Source organism: Myotis lucifugus, unplaced genomic scaffold (assembly GCF_000147115.1).
Source record: "Myotis lucifugus unplaced genomic scaffold, Myoluc2.0 scaffold_6, whole genome shotgun sequence".
In the NCBI taxonomy this organism is placed as follows: Eukaryota; Metazoa; Chordata; class Mammalia; order Chiroptera; family Vespertilionidae; genus Myotis; species Myotis lucifugus.
The window spans coordinates 2,418,468-2,432,699 of NW_005871054.1; the positions used below are offsets into that span (position 1 = coordinate 2,418,468).

General features: G+C 39.6%; 1 protein-coding gene across 4 annotated transcripts in view; it reads right to left on the reverse strand.

Moving 5' to 3' along the window:
• Nucleotides 1-14,232, reverse strand: part of COMMD1 (copper metabolism domain containing 1) — a 72,485-nt gene that overhangs the window by 13,666 nt on the left and 44,587 nt on the right. The window contains exon 3 of one of the 4 annotated variants that reach the window (XM_023746466.1): nucleotides 7,234-7,765. The exons of 2 other annotated variants lie outside the window; for them this stretch is intronic. In XM_023746466.1, coding sequence (XP_023602234.1) covers nucleotides 7,754-7,765 — 12 coding nt within the window. In that variant the 3' untranslated portion in view covers nucleotides 7,234-7,753. Of the gene's footprint in view, nucleotides 1-7,233; nucleotides 7,766-12,105; nucleotides 12,257-14,232 lie in introns of those variants that run through there. One more of the 4 variants, XM_023746471.1, reaches the window with a different exon arrangement.

The following is a 14,232-nucleotide window of genomic DNA, read 5'->3' on the forward strand; positions in this document are numbered from 1 at the left end:
TATTATTTTTTTAATATATTTTTATTGATTTCAGAGAGGAAGGGAGAAGGAGAAAGATAGAAACAACAATGATGAGAGAGAATCATTGATTGGCTGCCTCCTGCCATGTGCCCTTGACCAGAATCGAACCCAGGACCCTTGAGTCCACAGGCCAACGCTCTATCCATTGAGCCAAACCAGCTAGGGCTATTATTTCAAATATTCTATCACTTTTTCTGTTCCCTCCCCCCCCTCTATCAATTAGAATTTCAAATGAAAGTCAAATGCTCCCTTGGGGGTAATAAATAAATAAATAAAATAAAATGAAACAGAAAATTCCTGTGTCCCAAATTTCAAACTGTGAGGAGGGGTCTCTAGCAAAGCAAATGGAAAATTGTGTTCTCATAACTGTGCTGCAATTAAGGTTTACATCTGTAGTCTGAAAAAAAAGAAAATTCTAACGCATAGTCATTGTTACTATCGTAACTAGCTAGCTAATACTAATAAGAAAGGAGCAAAGGAGAGCCCAGACGTTATAAGTATGGTCATCTAGGCAACTTCACCAGGAAGCTGCAATTTCACACTCTCTAGGGAACCATCGGTCTAGCAGATCACTGGGGGAAGGGGTCCAATTAAGGGGAAAATGGACACATGCACAGTGAAGCCAGGGTGACATAGGGAAGGTGCTTGCCTATCAGTCTAATCTGGGAAAAAGATAATTGTCTAGAGGGGGTGGAGCCACTGCAAGCACATGAAATCCTGAAAAATTCACTGGATAAGTTCCTAGTTAAAATCCCCAGAGTTTGACAAAAATCTCTCTCTCTCTCCCTCTCTCTCTCTCTTTCTCTCCCTCTCTCTCTCTTCTCACTTTGCACTCCTGTTTCTCGCTTGCTCTGTGACCCACACTCACTGTGCACCTCCATAGTCTTGTGGCCCTAGAAGTCACATGCAATGGACTGCAGCTGGGAACACAAGCTAACCTAGCCCAATGCTGGACTGGACTGGACCTTAATATGGAGCAGAAACTCTGGGCAGTGACTTTAATCTTAGTTCTGCTGAAGACAAAATGGGACTTTTATTATGATGGGACAGAGGGAGATGGGATCTTGAAAGGGAACGTCCTTAATGTCAACTCATCAATAAAGCTTTCCACAATACCTCATTCTCCCATGGGGACCTCAGGAAATTTTTATTTCTGGGGCATCCCAAGAAGCCCACTTCCACCAGTAACAGGTGGGGATGCAGAGGACACCCCACTGGTAACATTTATTTCATCTTCCTCAATGAAGAGTAAAATACTATAATGTGAACATTAAGACTGAACATCCATTAATTCTGTCATTTTATACAGGGTAGAGGCCCTAAATCTGAGTTTTCCTCCAAGAAATACTTAGGTTGAAATGAACTGTTTTAGAAATGGGACTTACTAAGTGGAGGTTAAATCTAAATAGGTGAAAATGAAAATGTAGTATCCTGAACATCACTATTAGCCTCTGTTCCTTAGGACATAATGGCTCTATTGGAAATTTCCAGAAAGTCATACAATAATCCTCCTTATCCATGGGAGATACATTCAGGAACACTCCCAGGGGAAGCCTGAAACCATAGATAGTATCAAACCTATATATGTTTTTTCTATACATATTAACCTATGATGAAGTTTAATTTATAAGTTAGTCACAGTTAAGAGATTAATGACAATAACTAATAATAAAGTAGAACAATTACACAATATACTGTTGTGGGGAGGAAGAAACTTTTCTCTACCCTCCTCGGTTTCTCAGCTACTCTAATAATTAAATCTACATGAGACAGAATAGATTCGCAAGAGAGAATAACCAAATTTAATTACATATGTAAATATGGAAATCCCATACATAAGAGTTAAAGATGCCACATACAGGAAAGAGAAAATGAGGTATGTATGACATTCTGAGCTGAGGATGAGGTAAGGCACCTGAGGGCTTCACAGGAGAGGAAGGTCATTCACAGAGGATGATCTGAAGATCAGATGTTCAGTAATTAGAAGTTTGCCCTGCCTGACTGGTGTGGCTCAGTGGTTGAGCATCGACCCATGAACCAAGAGGATCCTGATTCAATTCTTGGTCAGGGCACATGCCCAGGTTGCGGGCTTGATCCTCAGTATGGGGTGTGCAGGAGGCAGCCAATCGATGTTTCTCTCTCATCGATGTTTCTATATCTCTATCACTCTCCCTTCTTCTCTCTCTAAAATCAATAAAAACATATTTTTTAAAAAGTTATTTCTGGTAATAACTCTTATTATGGGCAAGGCTCCCAATTTAAATATTTTACAGAGAGGTAAAAGTTTCTTTTGGGCCTGCAAAGCCTCTATTGCCTTCAGCTCAAAATGATCCACAGGCCAAAGTAGCACATCTTGGCGAGGTCCGTTCTGAACTCCTTTATTTTAATGCAAGTTATGTGAATGTGGTCTCTCTCTCTCTCTCTCTCTCTCTCTCTCTCTATATTACTATACTGTACCCACCCTTATTGTTCCTTTGATGATATGAGATAATAAAATACCTATGTGGTGAGATGAAATGAGGTGAATGACATAGGCATTGTGACGTAGCGTTAGGCTACTACTGACTTTCTGGCGATATGTCATGATGTTGTCAATGGGTGAATATCAGAAGCAGATGATGTGGATCAGGGGTCCTCAAACTAGGGCCCTCGGGCCACATGCAAATACAAATATTGTATTTGTTCCCGTTTTGTTTTTTTACTTCAAAATAAGATATGTGCAGTGTGCATAGGAATTTGTTCATAGTTTTTTTTTAAACTATAGTCCGGCCCTCCAACGGTCTGAGGGACAGTGAACTGGCCCCCTATTTTAAAAGTTTGAGGACCCCTGATTGTGGATGGTTGGGGAAATTTAACATTTTAAGACTGAAGTTGACCTCGGGTAACTGAAATTACAGAAAGCAACACTGAGGATAAGAGAGGACTACTATACAAACTTCTGTAAACATCTTTAATTTGGAAAGAAAAACACTTCTCTGCTCACTCCACTTACAACACTCACAAAATCTCAGTATTATGTTTCAAAGTTCAATATACTTAAAACATTTTGAAGGTTAGGGTTAGAAAGGAGTATGTAAATTCTGCCATTTTATACTCAGTTTCTCCCTTTATAGGACGATCAGGAAGTGAGTCCAATCCATCATTACCCATGGAAGCCAAAGCAGTATTATGATGGTAAAAAGTCATTGGTTTCAGAGTTAGACAATTTGGATATAGATTTGGCTCTATTATTATTAGCTGTGTGACCTTTGAAAAGTTGTTTAATGAGTCTTGGTTTCCAAATCTAGAAAATAGAAAAATAATACCTATCTAATAGGACTGATATAAAGACTAAATAAGGTAGCACATGTGGCAAGCACCTAGAATCATGTCTAGTGTGAAATAGACTCAATAAATGTTATCCTCTCTTTCTACTACTACACACATCCTGTCCCCTGACACTTTAAGAGTTTTACTAAACACTTAACTACTAGTTCTGTTTTCTTCAAAACAGGCACTTGGCTCTTAAAAGTGACTAATAAATAGTCATGTGAAAGACTCCTGGGGCCTGACATTGCCCATGAGAAACAAAAATGTTCTCATATTGGGGAATATCACCAACTGCTTCAAGCTATGACAAGCCCCAAACAGTAAATCAATTCCTGAATGTTTTTATAGTATTACATCTTGAGAGCTTCGTGCTTTTTCAGAGTCCTTTTCTCCTTTCAAGGATCAGGCATGCTATTTGCCCTCTTTCCCCTTCTGAATAGAGGTTTTTATGCAACAAGATGGATTTAAATATTAGGAATCAGAAAAGGCCAGGTTCAACCATGAAGAAACTGGCAGTCTCGGGATTAAGTAGTAAGCCTTTATTAACCTTTTAGCATCTAAATTTTTGTGCTTTCTGTTCATGGGAATAGTAGACTTGCTGATGTACTGATTCAAACATGTCTGTGTAATTCTCTCACCTACCATTATCATGAAATTCTTAGCATACAGAAGAGTTCTCACTGAGGTCCAGAATCTCAAGACTCTAACTAGAATCTAATAAAGCAATGTTTCACTACCTTTCCCACTTCATGGTACAAACAGACTGTGAAATGTGGCACTTCTGAACTAAAGGCACTTGAAAGTATTGATTTTGAGAGAGAGAGAGAAAAACATTAATTTATTGTTCCACTTATTTATGCATTCATTGGTTAATTGCTGTATGTGCCCTGACCCAGGATCGAACCCAAAACCTTGGCATGTCGGGATGATGCTCCAACTGAGCTACCCAGCCAGGGCCTGGGACTTGAAAGTACTGATGGCTACAAAGGATTACAGTATAAGAAGCACTAAGAGATAAGGTACACAAAGATAAACTTATTTGAAACCTGTCTTAGATTTTTTATCACACAAACATAATTGTCTCCACTCCAAGAAGCTCTGGGTCAATGTCTACACACTCCTTTACAGGGCTGACCACCCCGTCAGATCTAAAAGAGAAAGTGGATATTAGAAACGCAATCAGCGTTTGATTTGTGGCAGCATGTTCTCAAAGTGAGGATCATAAAACACTAAGTCAGTGAATTAGGCACCAAATACTTATTGAATGTCTTATACCAGGCAGTACAGTTCTAGATACTGAGAATTAAGCTGTAAACAAGATAGAGTATCTGCCCTTCGGGAGCTCACATTCTAATGGGGGGTGCAGGGGAGAGACAATAAATTAAAACACTTTAATTTAGGCAATTTCAGTAGATCAATATTTTTTACCTATGTAGACATGTAGACCAAAATTTTTGACATAATGAGAAAACTACTACCAGGCAGTTTACTCAAGGAGGTAAAGAAGACGGAATAAATTATAGATAGAGGCTGACCCAGTTCCAAAATTAAATTCTCATTTTGTTGTCTCTCTGATATGGACTTAGCATCATTGCTTCTGTCCTTTGGTAACACATACAAAACAAGATGAGATCATTCATAGGAAGGTGATGAAGACGTAAACAGTATAAAATTACAGAGCAGACTAGAAATCTGAAGATCTAGGATCTACTTCCAATTCTTTCATTTAATATTCACATGAACTTGGGTAATTCACTTAAACTCCTAGAGCCTGACTTTCTTTTTTCTTTTCTTTTTCTTAATATGCATTTATTGATTTTTAGAGAGAGAGAAAGGGAAAGGAATAGTGACATAGCAACACTGATGACAAACATCAATCAGCAGCCTCCTGCACACTCCCTGCTGGGGATTAAGCCTGCAACCCAGGCATGTGCCCTGACCAGGAACTGAACCAGTGACCTCTTGGTTCATGGTCAAAACAACCACTGAGCTACACTGGCCAGGTGTGCCTGACTTTCTTCACCTGTTCTATCCCACTTTGTAGGATTTTTTAGGAAAACCTTAAATGAGGCAATAAGACAACTTGAAAAAATTAAAACGTTGGAAACAGACCAACCATATTGCCTAATCAAAGTGTATGAACAGACAGAAATAACTATATTTAAAATCCAAATGAATTCCTTCTCTTGTATATTAGGTGTTTTGAAGCCTTTGCTTCCATTCTGTTGTTCAAAGGGCCCACCCTTTGGAGAAAATGGATCCTAAAAAGTGATGTAAGGAATCACATAGACCTTCTTAGTGATTACTCCCCACTGAGCCAAGATCAGAAAATTACTTTCTGAAAGGTATTTCATTTCTTGATATCCTATCCCATGATTAAATGTCCTTATGAGTTATTCTTGCTGATTACTATCAATTAGGAGGTAGGAAGCAAATATTAAGTCCCTTCTCTTAACTGTTAAGACACAGATTATCAAGAACCACAATGTAATACTCTCTTTTCTCCTTCAAAGACTATCCTTTCATTTTCCTTTGGTATCTCTATAGCCATCATCTTAAATTCAATTGTCCATAGAAGGGGGTTGGGGGGGCAACTAGAGAGGCAAAGCAGTCTGGGGCATATAGTAAGAGTGAGAAGTGGTGGGACTAAAGTGGTAAGCATAAGAATTATCCAAAAGAATCATCATTTCTCAGCTCTAGCCTATTATTTATAGAAAAATGGGCTATGTGTTGATAGATCTTTGCTATTTCAAAAGATTCCAGAAACCACATATTTCTATGACACTTCTGAAATTTTATTTACATAATGCCCATAGTCACCCAGGGCAACTATAAATTCATAGTGCAGATTTCTTCTGTCAGTGAAAAGGTGAGTCATTTATTTTAAAAGTATTTATTGATGCTGATATATAACTTATCATTATTCTGATTTGAGGAAGTAAATATTAAGGGGGACCTTGCAAGCTAGACATAGGAGAGAGGACATTTCAGGTTAGGCATACATGTGCAAAGACATTGAGGTAGAAAAGAATGACTAGATCAGTTTGGCTGAAAAAAAGAATTCTTTTAGAGAAGGAATGGGACACAGATGAGGGAAAACTGTGAAAGACACTAAATTCTCGAGTAAAGAGTTAATGTTTTCATAATAATCTTTAAAAGATAGTCTACAAACCATGGAGAGTCATGAGGAGGGAGATCATTATCTATACTAATAAAAGGGTAATATGCAAATTGGTCATGACACCCTAACAGTCATGACCGTACATGCTAATTAGTCATGACCAGTATGCAAATTGACCACCACTCCAACACAGTAAGAGAGGGATATGCTAATTAACCCTGACATGCTAATTGGTCGTGACCAGTATGCAAACTGACCATCACTCCAACACACAAGATGGCCGCCACAAGATGGCCTGCAGGAGAGGGCAGTTGTGGGCGATCAGGTCAGCAGGGGAGGGCAGTTGGGGTAACTGGGCCTGCAGGGGAGGGCCATTTGGGGAGACTGGGTCTGCGGGGGAGGGCCATTGGGGGGGACCAGGCCTGCAGGGGAGGGCAGTTGGGGGCGACCAAGCCTGCAGTGGAGGGCAGTTGGGGGCAATCAGGCCAGGAGGGGAGGGCAATTGGGGCAATCAGGCCAGCAGGGGAAGGCAGTTGGGGGCGATCAGGCCGGCAGGGTAACAGTTAGGCGTTGATCAGGCTGGCAGGGGAGTGGTTAGGGGGTGATCAGGCTGGCAGGCAGAAGTGGTTAGGGGCAATCAGGCAGGCAGGCAGGCAGGCGAGCGGTTGGGAGCCAGCAGTCCTGATGGGATCGGGCCTAAACGGGCAGTCGGACATCCCTCGAGGGGTCCCAGATTGAAGAGGGTGCAGGCTGGGCTGAGGGACACCCCCCCCCCCAGTGCACGAATTTCGTGCACCGGGCCTCAAGTATTTCATATTCTGCTAAAAGTTGTATGTTGCTGTTCTTCCCTTCCACGTGCTCCCTCCTCCCTGCCAAAAATAGAGGATAAGGCTGAATGTTGACTCTCGAAACTTGAAGTTCTAAAAAATTCCCAAATGAATGCCAGTTTAACCAACCACACTGTAAGTCAACTTTGTTGGCGCTGATGGTCAGGCTTTCAAAGCAAAAATTAAATGATCTCCAAAGGGCTATTTCTTTCTGATCAATAGACATTTAGAATTTAAAACCCAGAAAAGGTTACTGGACAGTTTGGCACATTGTCATGTTCATCATCAGACAGAGCTCTCATCCAACTGCCTGTCAGCTAGCAAGAAGCTGGATGGAAGGCTGGCCTCATAAAAGTCTTCCATCAAGAGCACAAGCCCCAGAATACTCCACTATCCACATTCACCAGGTAGAGACAAGCCACAGAGCCATTTCTGTTTTATTCTGCAACAAATGATTCCAGTCCAGTTGATATTCTCAGTAAAAGTCCTGGAAACAAATAGACAAGAGAATAGAGCTTATGACTTTCATCATAACCTGTGATATTAAAATACCAAATTAGATGGACTTTGTTCTTTTAGAGAAAATATCCCAGAAGCAGTGCTGGAAAAGGCCAAGCACACAGTTCTAAGGAACTTAGACTTTATTATGAATGCAATGAGGGAATCATTAAAGATTTTTGGCCAGATAAATGACATAATCAGAGCATATTTTTAGAAACACTAACTTGGTGGTAATATTCAGAATGGTTTGAAGAGGGGAGAAAGATCAAAAGTAGGGAGACCAATTTAAGCAAATGCATAGAGTTGAGAATGAGCATGGTAAGTCTGTACTTCTGGACATCTTAGGGCCTAGGAAACCGTCAGGAACTGTTGTTACTCTTTCAGGCGTGTATCTTTCTCTTATATATGCATAAACTATCTCACGCATGTTTACATCCCACACATGGTGCCTCTACTTCTACTTACTGGTTCTATTCTTTCCAGAAAACCTCTGCACTAAACAGATGGCCAATAATTATTAACCTACCACAAGCTCCATGTAACCTCTCAGCTACAGTGCTCATCATCATTTGGCAGCTCCCCTACATTAAAAAGTTGAAAGTCCTAAGAAGAGTCTATCTTACCCAAATTATTATCTCTGTCTTAGCTAAGACTGTCATGCCAAACCATGTCACATATACCTGTTTAGCCTATTGATGGGCTACCCTTGTTCAGAATTCCCTCTGATCTAATTAGCTGGGACCAGCAGGGAAAATAGCTTCTCTTAGGTTGATTGGCAGGATAGGGCAGACAATGACAGACTTTTGAAACATTTTATTTTTCATTTACAGTTGACATATAATATTAGTAGTGACCAGATATTTATATACCTTATGAAGTGATCACTCTGATAAGTCTGGTACCCATCTGAAACCACACATAGTTATTACAATATTATTGACTATATTCCCTATGCTGTAGTACTTTACATCCTTGTGACTATTTTTATAATTGGCAATTCATACTTCTCCCCACAATCTCCCCTTCTATCTGGCAACTATCAATTTGTTTTCTGTATCTATGAGTTTGTTTCTGTTTTGTTTGTTCATTTGTTTTTTAGATTCCACATATAAGTGAAATCATATGGTGTCTGTCTTTTTCTGTCTGACTTATTTCATTTAGCATAATACCCTTCTATGAGTATCCATGCTGTTGCAAATGATAAGATTTATTTTTAATGGCTGAGTAGTATTCCATTGTATACATATGTACCATATCTTCTTTATCCATTCATCTATTGATGAATACTTAAGTTGTTTCCATATCTTGGCTATTGTAAATAATGCTACAATGAATATAGGGGTGTATATATCTTTTCAAATTATTGTTTTTGGATTTTTGCAGATAAATACCCAGAAGCGGAATTGCTGGGTCATATAGTAGTTCTATTTTTAATTTTTTAAGGAATCTCCATACTTTTTTCCATAGTGGCCACACTAATTTACAATCCCACCAACAATGCATGAGGGTTCCCTGTTCTCTACATTCTCTCCAACACTTGCTATTTGTTAATTCATTGATGATAGCCATTCTGACTGGTGTAAGATGATATCTCATTGTGGTTTTAATTTGTATTTCTCTGATGATTAGTGATGTTGAGCATCTTTTCGTGTGTCTATTGGCCATCTGTAAGTCCTCTTGCTATTATAGCTCAGGAAGAGCAGAAAATAAGCTATCCTAGGTAGAGCACAGAGAACTTTTAAAGCCAAGTAGACATGATGGCTATTTAAGATAAGCAAACAGCCCAGCCAGTGTGGCTCAGTGGTTGAGCGTCAATCTATGAATTAGGAAGTCACAGTTTGATTCCCAGTCAAGGCATATGCCTGGATTGCAGTCATGGATCCATCCTCAGTAGGGGGCATGCAGGAGGCAGCCAATCAATGATTTTTCTATCTCTCTCTCCTTCTCCCTTCCTCTCTTTTTTAAAAAAGATAAGCAAACACATAAGATTAATTGGTATCCAATGAAAACAAATTGTTCATTCTACTAAAAATGGTGTAAATGTGCACATGTGCACACCTTAATTCAAGCAAACCACCATATACAAAGACTTAGTTTCTTTTTTTTTTAATTAAATTTTTATTGTTCAGATTATTACAGTTGTTCCTCTTTTTCCCCCCATAGCTCCCCTCCACCCAGTTCCCACCCCACCCTCTGCCCTTACCCCCCCACCACTGTCCTCATCCATAGGTGCATGATTTTTGTCCAGTCTCTTCCTGCACCCCCCACACCCCTTTCCCCCAGAGAATTGTCAGTCCACTCCCTTTCTATGCCTCTGATTCTATTATATTCACCAGTTTATTCTGTTCATCAGTTTATTTATTCACTTGATTTTTAGATTCACTTGTTGATAGATATGTACTTGTTGTTCATAATTTTTATCTTTACCTTTTTCTTCTTCTTCCTCTTCTTAAAGAATACCTTTCAGCATTTCATATAATACTGATTTGGTGGTGATGAACTCCTTTACCTTTTTCTTATCTGTGAAGCTCTTTCTCTGACCTTCAATTCTGAATGATAGCTTTGCTGGATAAAGTAATCTTGGTTGTAGGTTCTTGCTATTCATCACTTTGAATATTTCTTGCCACTCCCTTCTGGCCTGCATAGTTTCTGTTGAGAAATCAGCTCACAATCTTATGGGTACTCCCTTGTAGGTAACTAACTGTTTTTCTCTTGCTGCTTTTAAGATTCTCTCTTTGTCTTTTGCTCTTGGCATTTTAATTATGATGTGTCTTGGTGTGGTCCTCTTTGGATTCCTTTTGTTTGGGGTTCTCTGCGCTTCCTGGACTTGGAAGTCTATTTCTTTCACCAGGTAGGGGAAGTTTTCTGTCATTATTTCTTCAAATAGGTTTTCAATATCTTGCCCTCTCTCTTCTTCTGGCACCCCTATAATTCGGATGTTGGTTTGCTTGAAGTTGTCCCAGAGGCTCCTTACACTATCTTCATATTTTTGGATTCTTTTTACTTTTTGCTTTTCCGGTTGGGTGTTTTTTACTTCTTCGTATTTCAAATCTTTGACTTGATTCTTGCAATCTTCTAGTCTGCTGTTGGATCTCTGTATAATATTCTTTATTTCAGTCAGTGTATGCTTAATTTCTAGTTGGTCCTTTTTCATATCCTCGAGGGTCTCACTAGATTTATTGAGGGTCTCACTAAATTTATCAGCGGTTTCTAGAAAATTCTTGAAAAACCTTATAACTGTGGTTTCGAACTCTATATCCAGTAGTTTGCTTTCCTCCATTTCTGTCATTTGTGACCTGTTTCTTTGTCTCCGCATTTTGGCTGCTTCCCTGTTAATAGGGTGGCTTTCTGTGCTAGGTGTCCTATAGGGCCCAGTGGCTCAGCCTCCCCAATTACCTGAGGTGGACACTCTTGGTGTACCCCTTTGTGGGCTGTGTGCACAGTCTTGTTGTAGTTAAGCCTTGATTGTAGTTGGTATCACTGGGAGGAATTGACCTCCAGGCCAATTGGCTGTGAGAATCAGCTGTGTCTATGGTGGGAGAACTTCTGTGCTGGAGACACCCTTATGGGGCAAGACTTGCTTCAGTGGGGTTTTGGTGCTCACTGAGTCTGCCCCCTGAGTGTGTCCCTTATGGATCTGAGGAGTTGTAATCTGGATGGTCCCACTCTGACCACTGGGTACACTGGCACTTGGATCTCTAAGGAGGTGCTAATTTAGCCTCAGCCTGAGGCTACCCAGCAGGAGCTATGGAGAGATCTGCAGATTCCTCTTCTTTGTTTGGGATTTGGAGGTGCCCAGATGAGGCCCAGCTGTGAAGCAATGCAAGCTGCTGTGGGGTGTTGGGCCTTCTTTTGGATATTCTGGGTCTTTCTGACCCAGCTGCAGTTTGTTAGGTAACTTTAGATTGCAAAGGGCCAGGGCATTCATATGCAAAAGCCTCTGCGCACAGCTTGGGTGGGGCGGGGTCTCAGGGAATCAACAGGGTGGAGCAAACAGCAATGGCTGATCCTCAGCCCTGCCCTAAGAGGCCCCAGGTCTCAGTGTCCTGCGGTAATCACTGCAAGCACCTCTGAGAGAAAGCTGCCCTCAAGTTCCGCCTGCTGCCAGACAGCCCAGTTTCTCCCGGTATGATTCTGGGTCCCCAGAGACTCGCCTGGAACTGGAGTTCAGAGCAGTCAGGAGCTTGTGCCTCCCCCCCGATTGAAAAAGACAACTGCATCCTCAGTTGCCAGCCCTTTCCACGTGCACCTCCGTACCTCTGCACTTTACTTCCACACCTCCTCTGAGTCTCAGTGTGCTTTTCTCTTCCTTCTAGTTGTAGAATTTCCACTCAGCCAGCCTTCCTGTGGTTCTGGATGATGTCCGTTTTGTCTTTTAGTTGTATTTTTGAAGTGGTTGTGCGAGGCAGCAATTTCAGGTGTTTACCTATGCCACCATCTTGGTTTCCTTCATTGTCTTTTAAATAATCCTCTAATGCTGAAAATGTATTAAAATTTAAAATATGTGATGTTCATATGATTTTTTCTAAGAACTTATATATTATTTAGCATGAATAACACATTTACTCCAAAAAATTCTATTTAAGTTTAATAAATTCTATTTAGGTTTAATATTTATAAATCACTGTGTAATCTAAAACCCAAAATACAAACCTCTAAACCAAATTACCATAGGCAAGGAAGATAACAGACAAGAATTTAAATAGAAATTTAAACTCAAAGCAAGTAATTTCACCCAGATTCTAACAATTATATAGAAATAGATATTTTGTGTTTTCTTCGCATTTTGTACAACTCTCATTCTACTACTACTATATTGTATATATTTGCCTTCTTTATATGACTGTTTCCTGAACCTAGAAGACAGACTATATTTGTTTATAGTTGTATCTCTAGTACCTAAAATTGTACCTGGAACATAGCAGGTACTTCTAAATGATGAATGAGTGGCTGGTAGGAAGGACATAGAATGGAACAAACTAAGGGATGTTTTGAATCCTGTAAGCCTGTATTAATGTCCCACAACAACTTCATAAAAAAAGAATACAGGTAGAATATATACAACTTTAAAATTTGTATTATTTAAGAATGATTTATTGTGGACAATAAATATTCCATTTCTACCTACATTGTTGATCTCAGAAAACATGAACATAGCAAGTTTTTCCTGAGCTGTTACCATCTATGAAACAAAATTATTCTTTCTAGTCATTATTTAGGGTTAGTATGAAGATGAATCAATTCTTAAAATTGCTCAATTGATCTGCTCAATGAATTATAGAATTCAAGTAAAAGTTGAAAGCAAAGTAAAAGTTAATGCAAAGTTATTAAGATATAACTGTGCTCTATATACAGTCTCAACCCACAACAAGCTCATGGTAGTACAGAAGAGATGTATATACACAATAAATGACAATTCAAAAGAAAAATGTCAAAGAGGAATCGAAACAGTTTAATCCTGGTATTGTGAATGTATACACAAGGGAGATTTTAAGTCCGACAGGAGGAATTAAAAAGATTCATGAAGGAAATGGTATCTGTTCAAGAATTTTTACAGGAAGAAATAGAGGAAGGGATATTTCAGAGTAGAGAGAACAGAACAGCAAAAGTACAAAAGTAGTACAGAGATTGTATAACAATCTAGTCTAGTCTAATGGAAGGAGAGCTAGGATGAAATACAGTCAAGGTGATATTTTATAATAAGGCATTAGGACTTTCGGTAATGGAAGTCATTTGAGAGGAGATCAATGGTCAAGTGTGTATTGCAGGAAGCAGTATGAAAAACTAGAAAGGCAAAGTTTAGAGCCCAGTAGAAGAGACCTGATTTAGGGCAATGGCCATGGAAATGAATTAATGAATGAATGAATGGGCACATAAAATACTGTAGACATACAGGCGTAGGCAACCAAATGGATTAGAGGTAAGGGAGAGAAAAATAATGACAATCACTGATATTTCCAGTCTGGGTTATAAGATGCCATTAACTGAAACAGGAAATGAGAAGAAGAAATATGATTGAAGTAAGAATAACACATTCATATATAGTTATGTCTCTATTCAAAAGTTAACAAAATTAATATGAACCTAAATTATCTTTGAATGCTAGCTATACTGTGTAGTCCTGGTGAACCGTTTTTTGTTGTTGTTGTTAATCATCATCCGAGGATATTTTTCCATTAATTTTTAGAGAGAGTGGTAGGGAGGGGGAGAGAGAGAGAGAAAGAAAGAGAGAAAGAGAGAGAGAGAGAGAGAGAGAGAGAGAGAGACATTGATGTGAGAGAGACACATCGATTGTTTGCCTTCCACATGCCCTGACCAGGACCAGTGATCAAGCCTGCAACCAACGTACGTGCCCTTGACTGGAATCAAACCCAGGACCCTTCATGGCCAACACTCTATCCACTGAGCCAAACAAGCTAGGGCCTGGTGAACCTTTAATAACAAAATGTTATG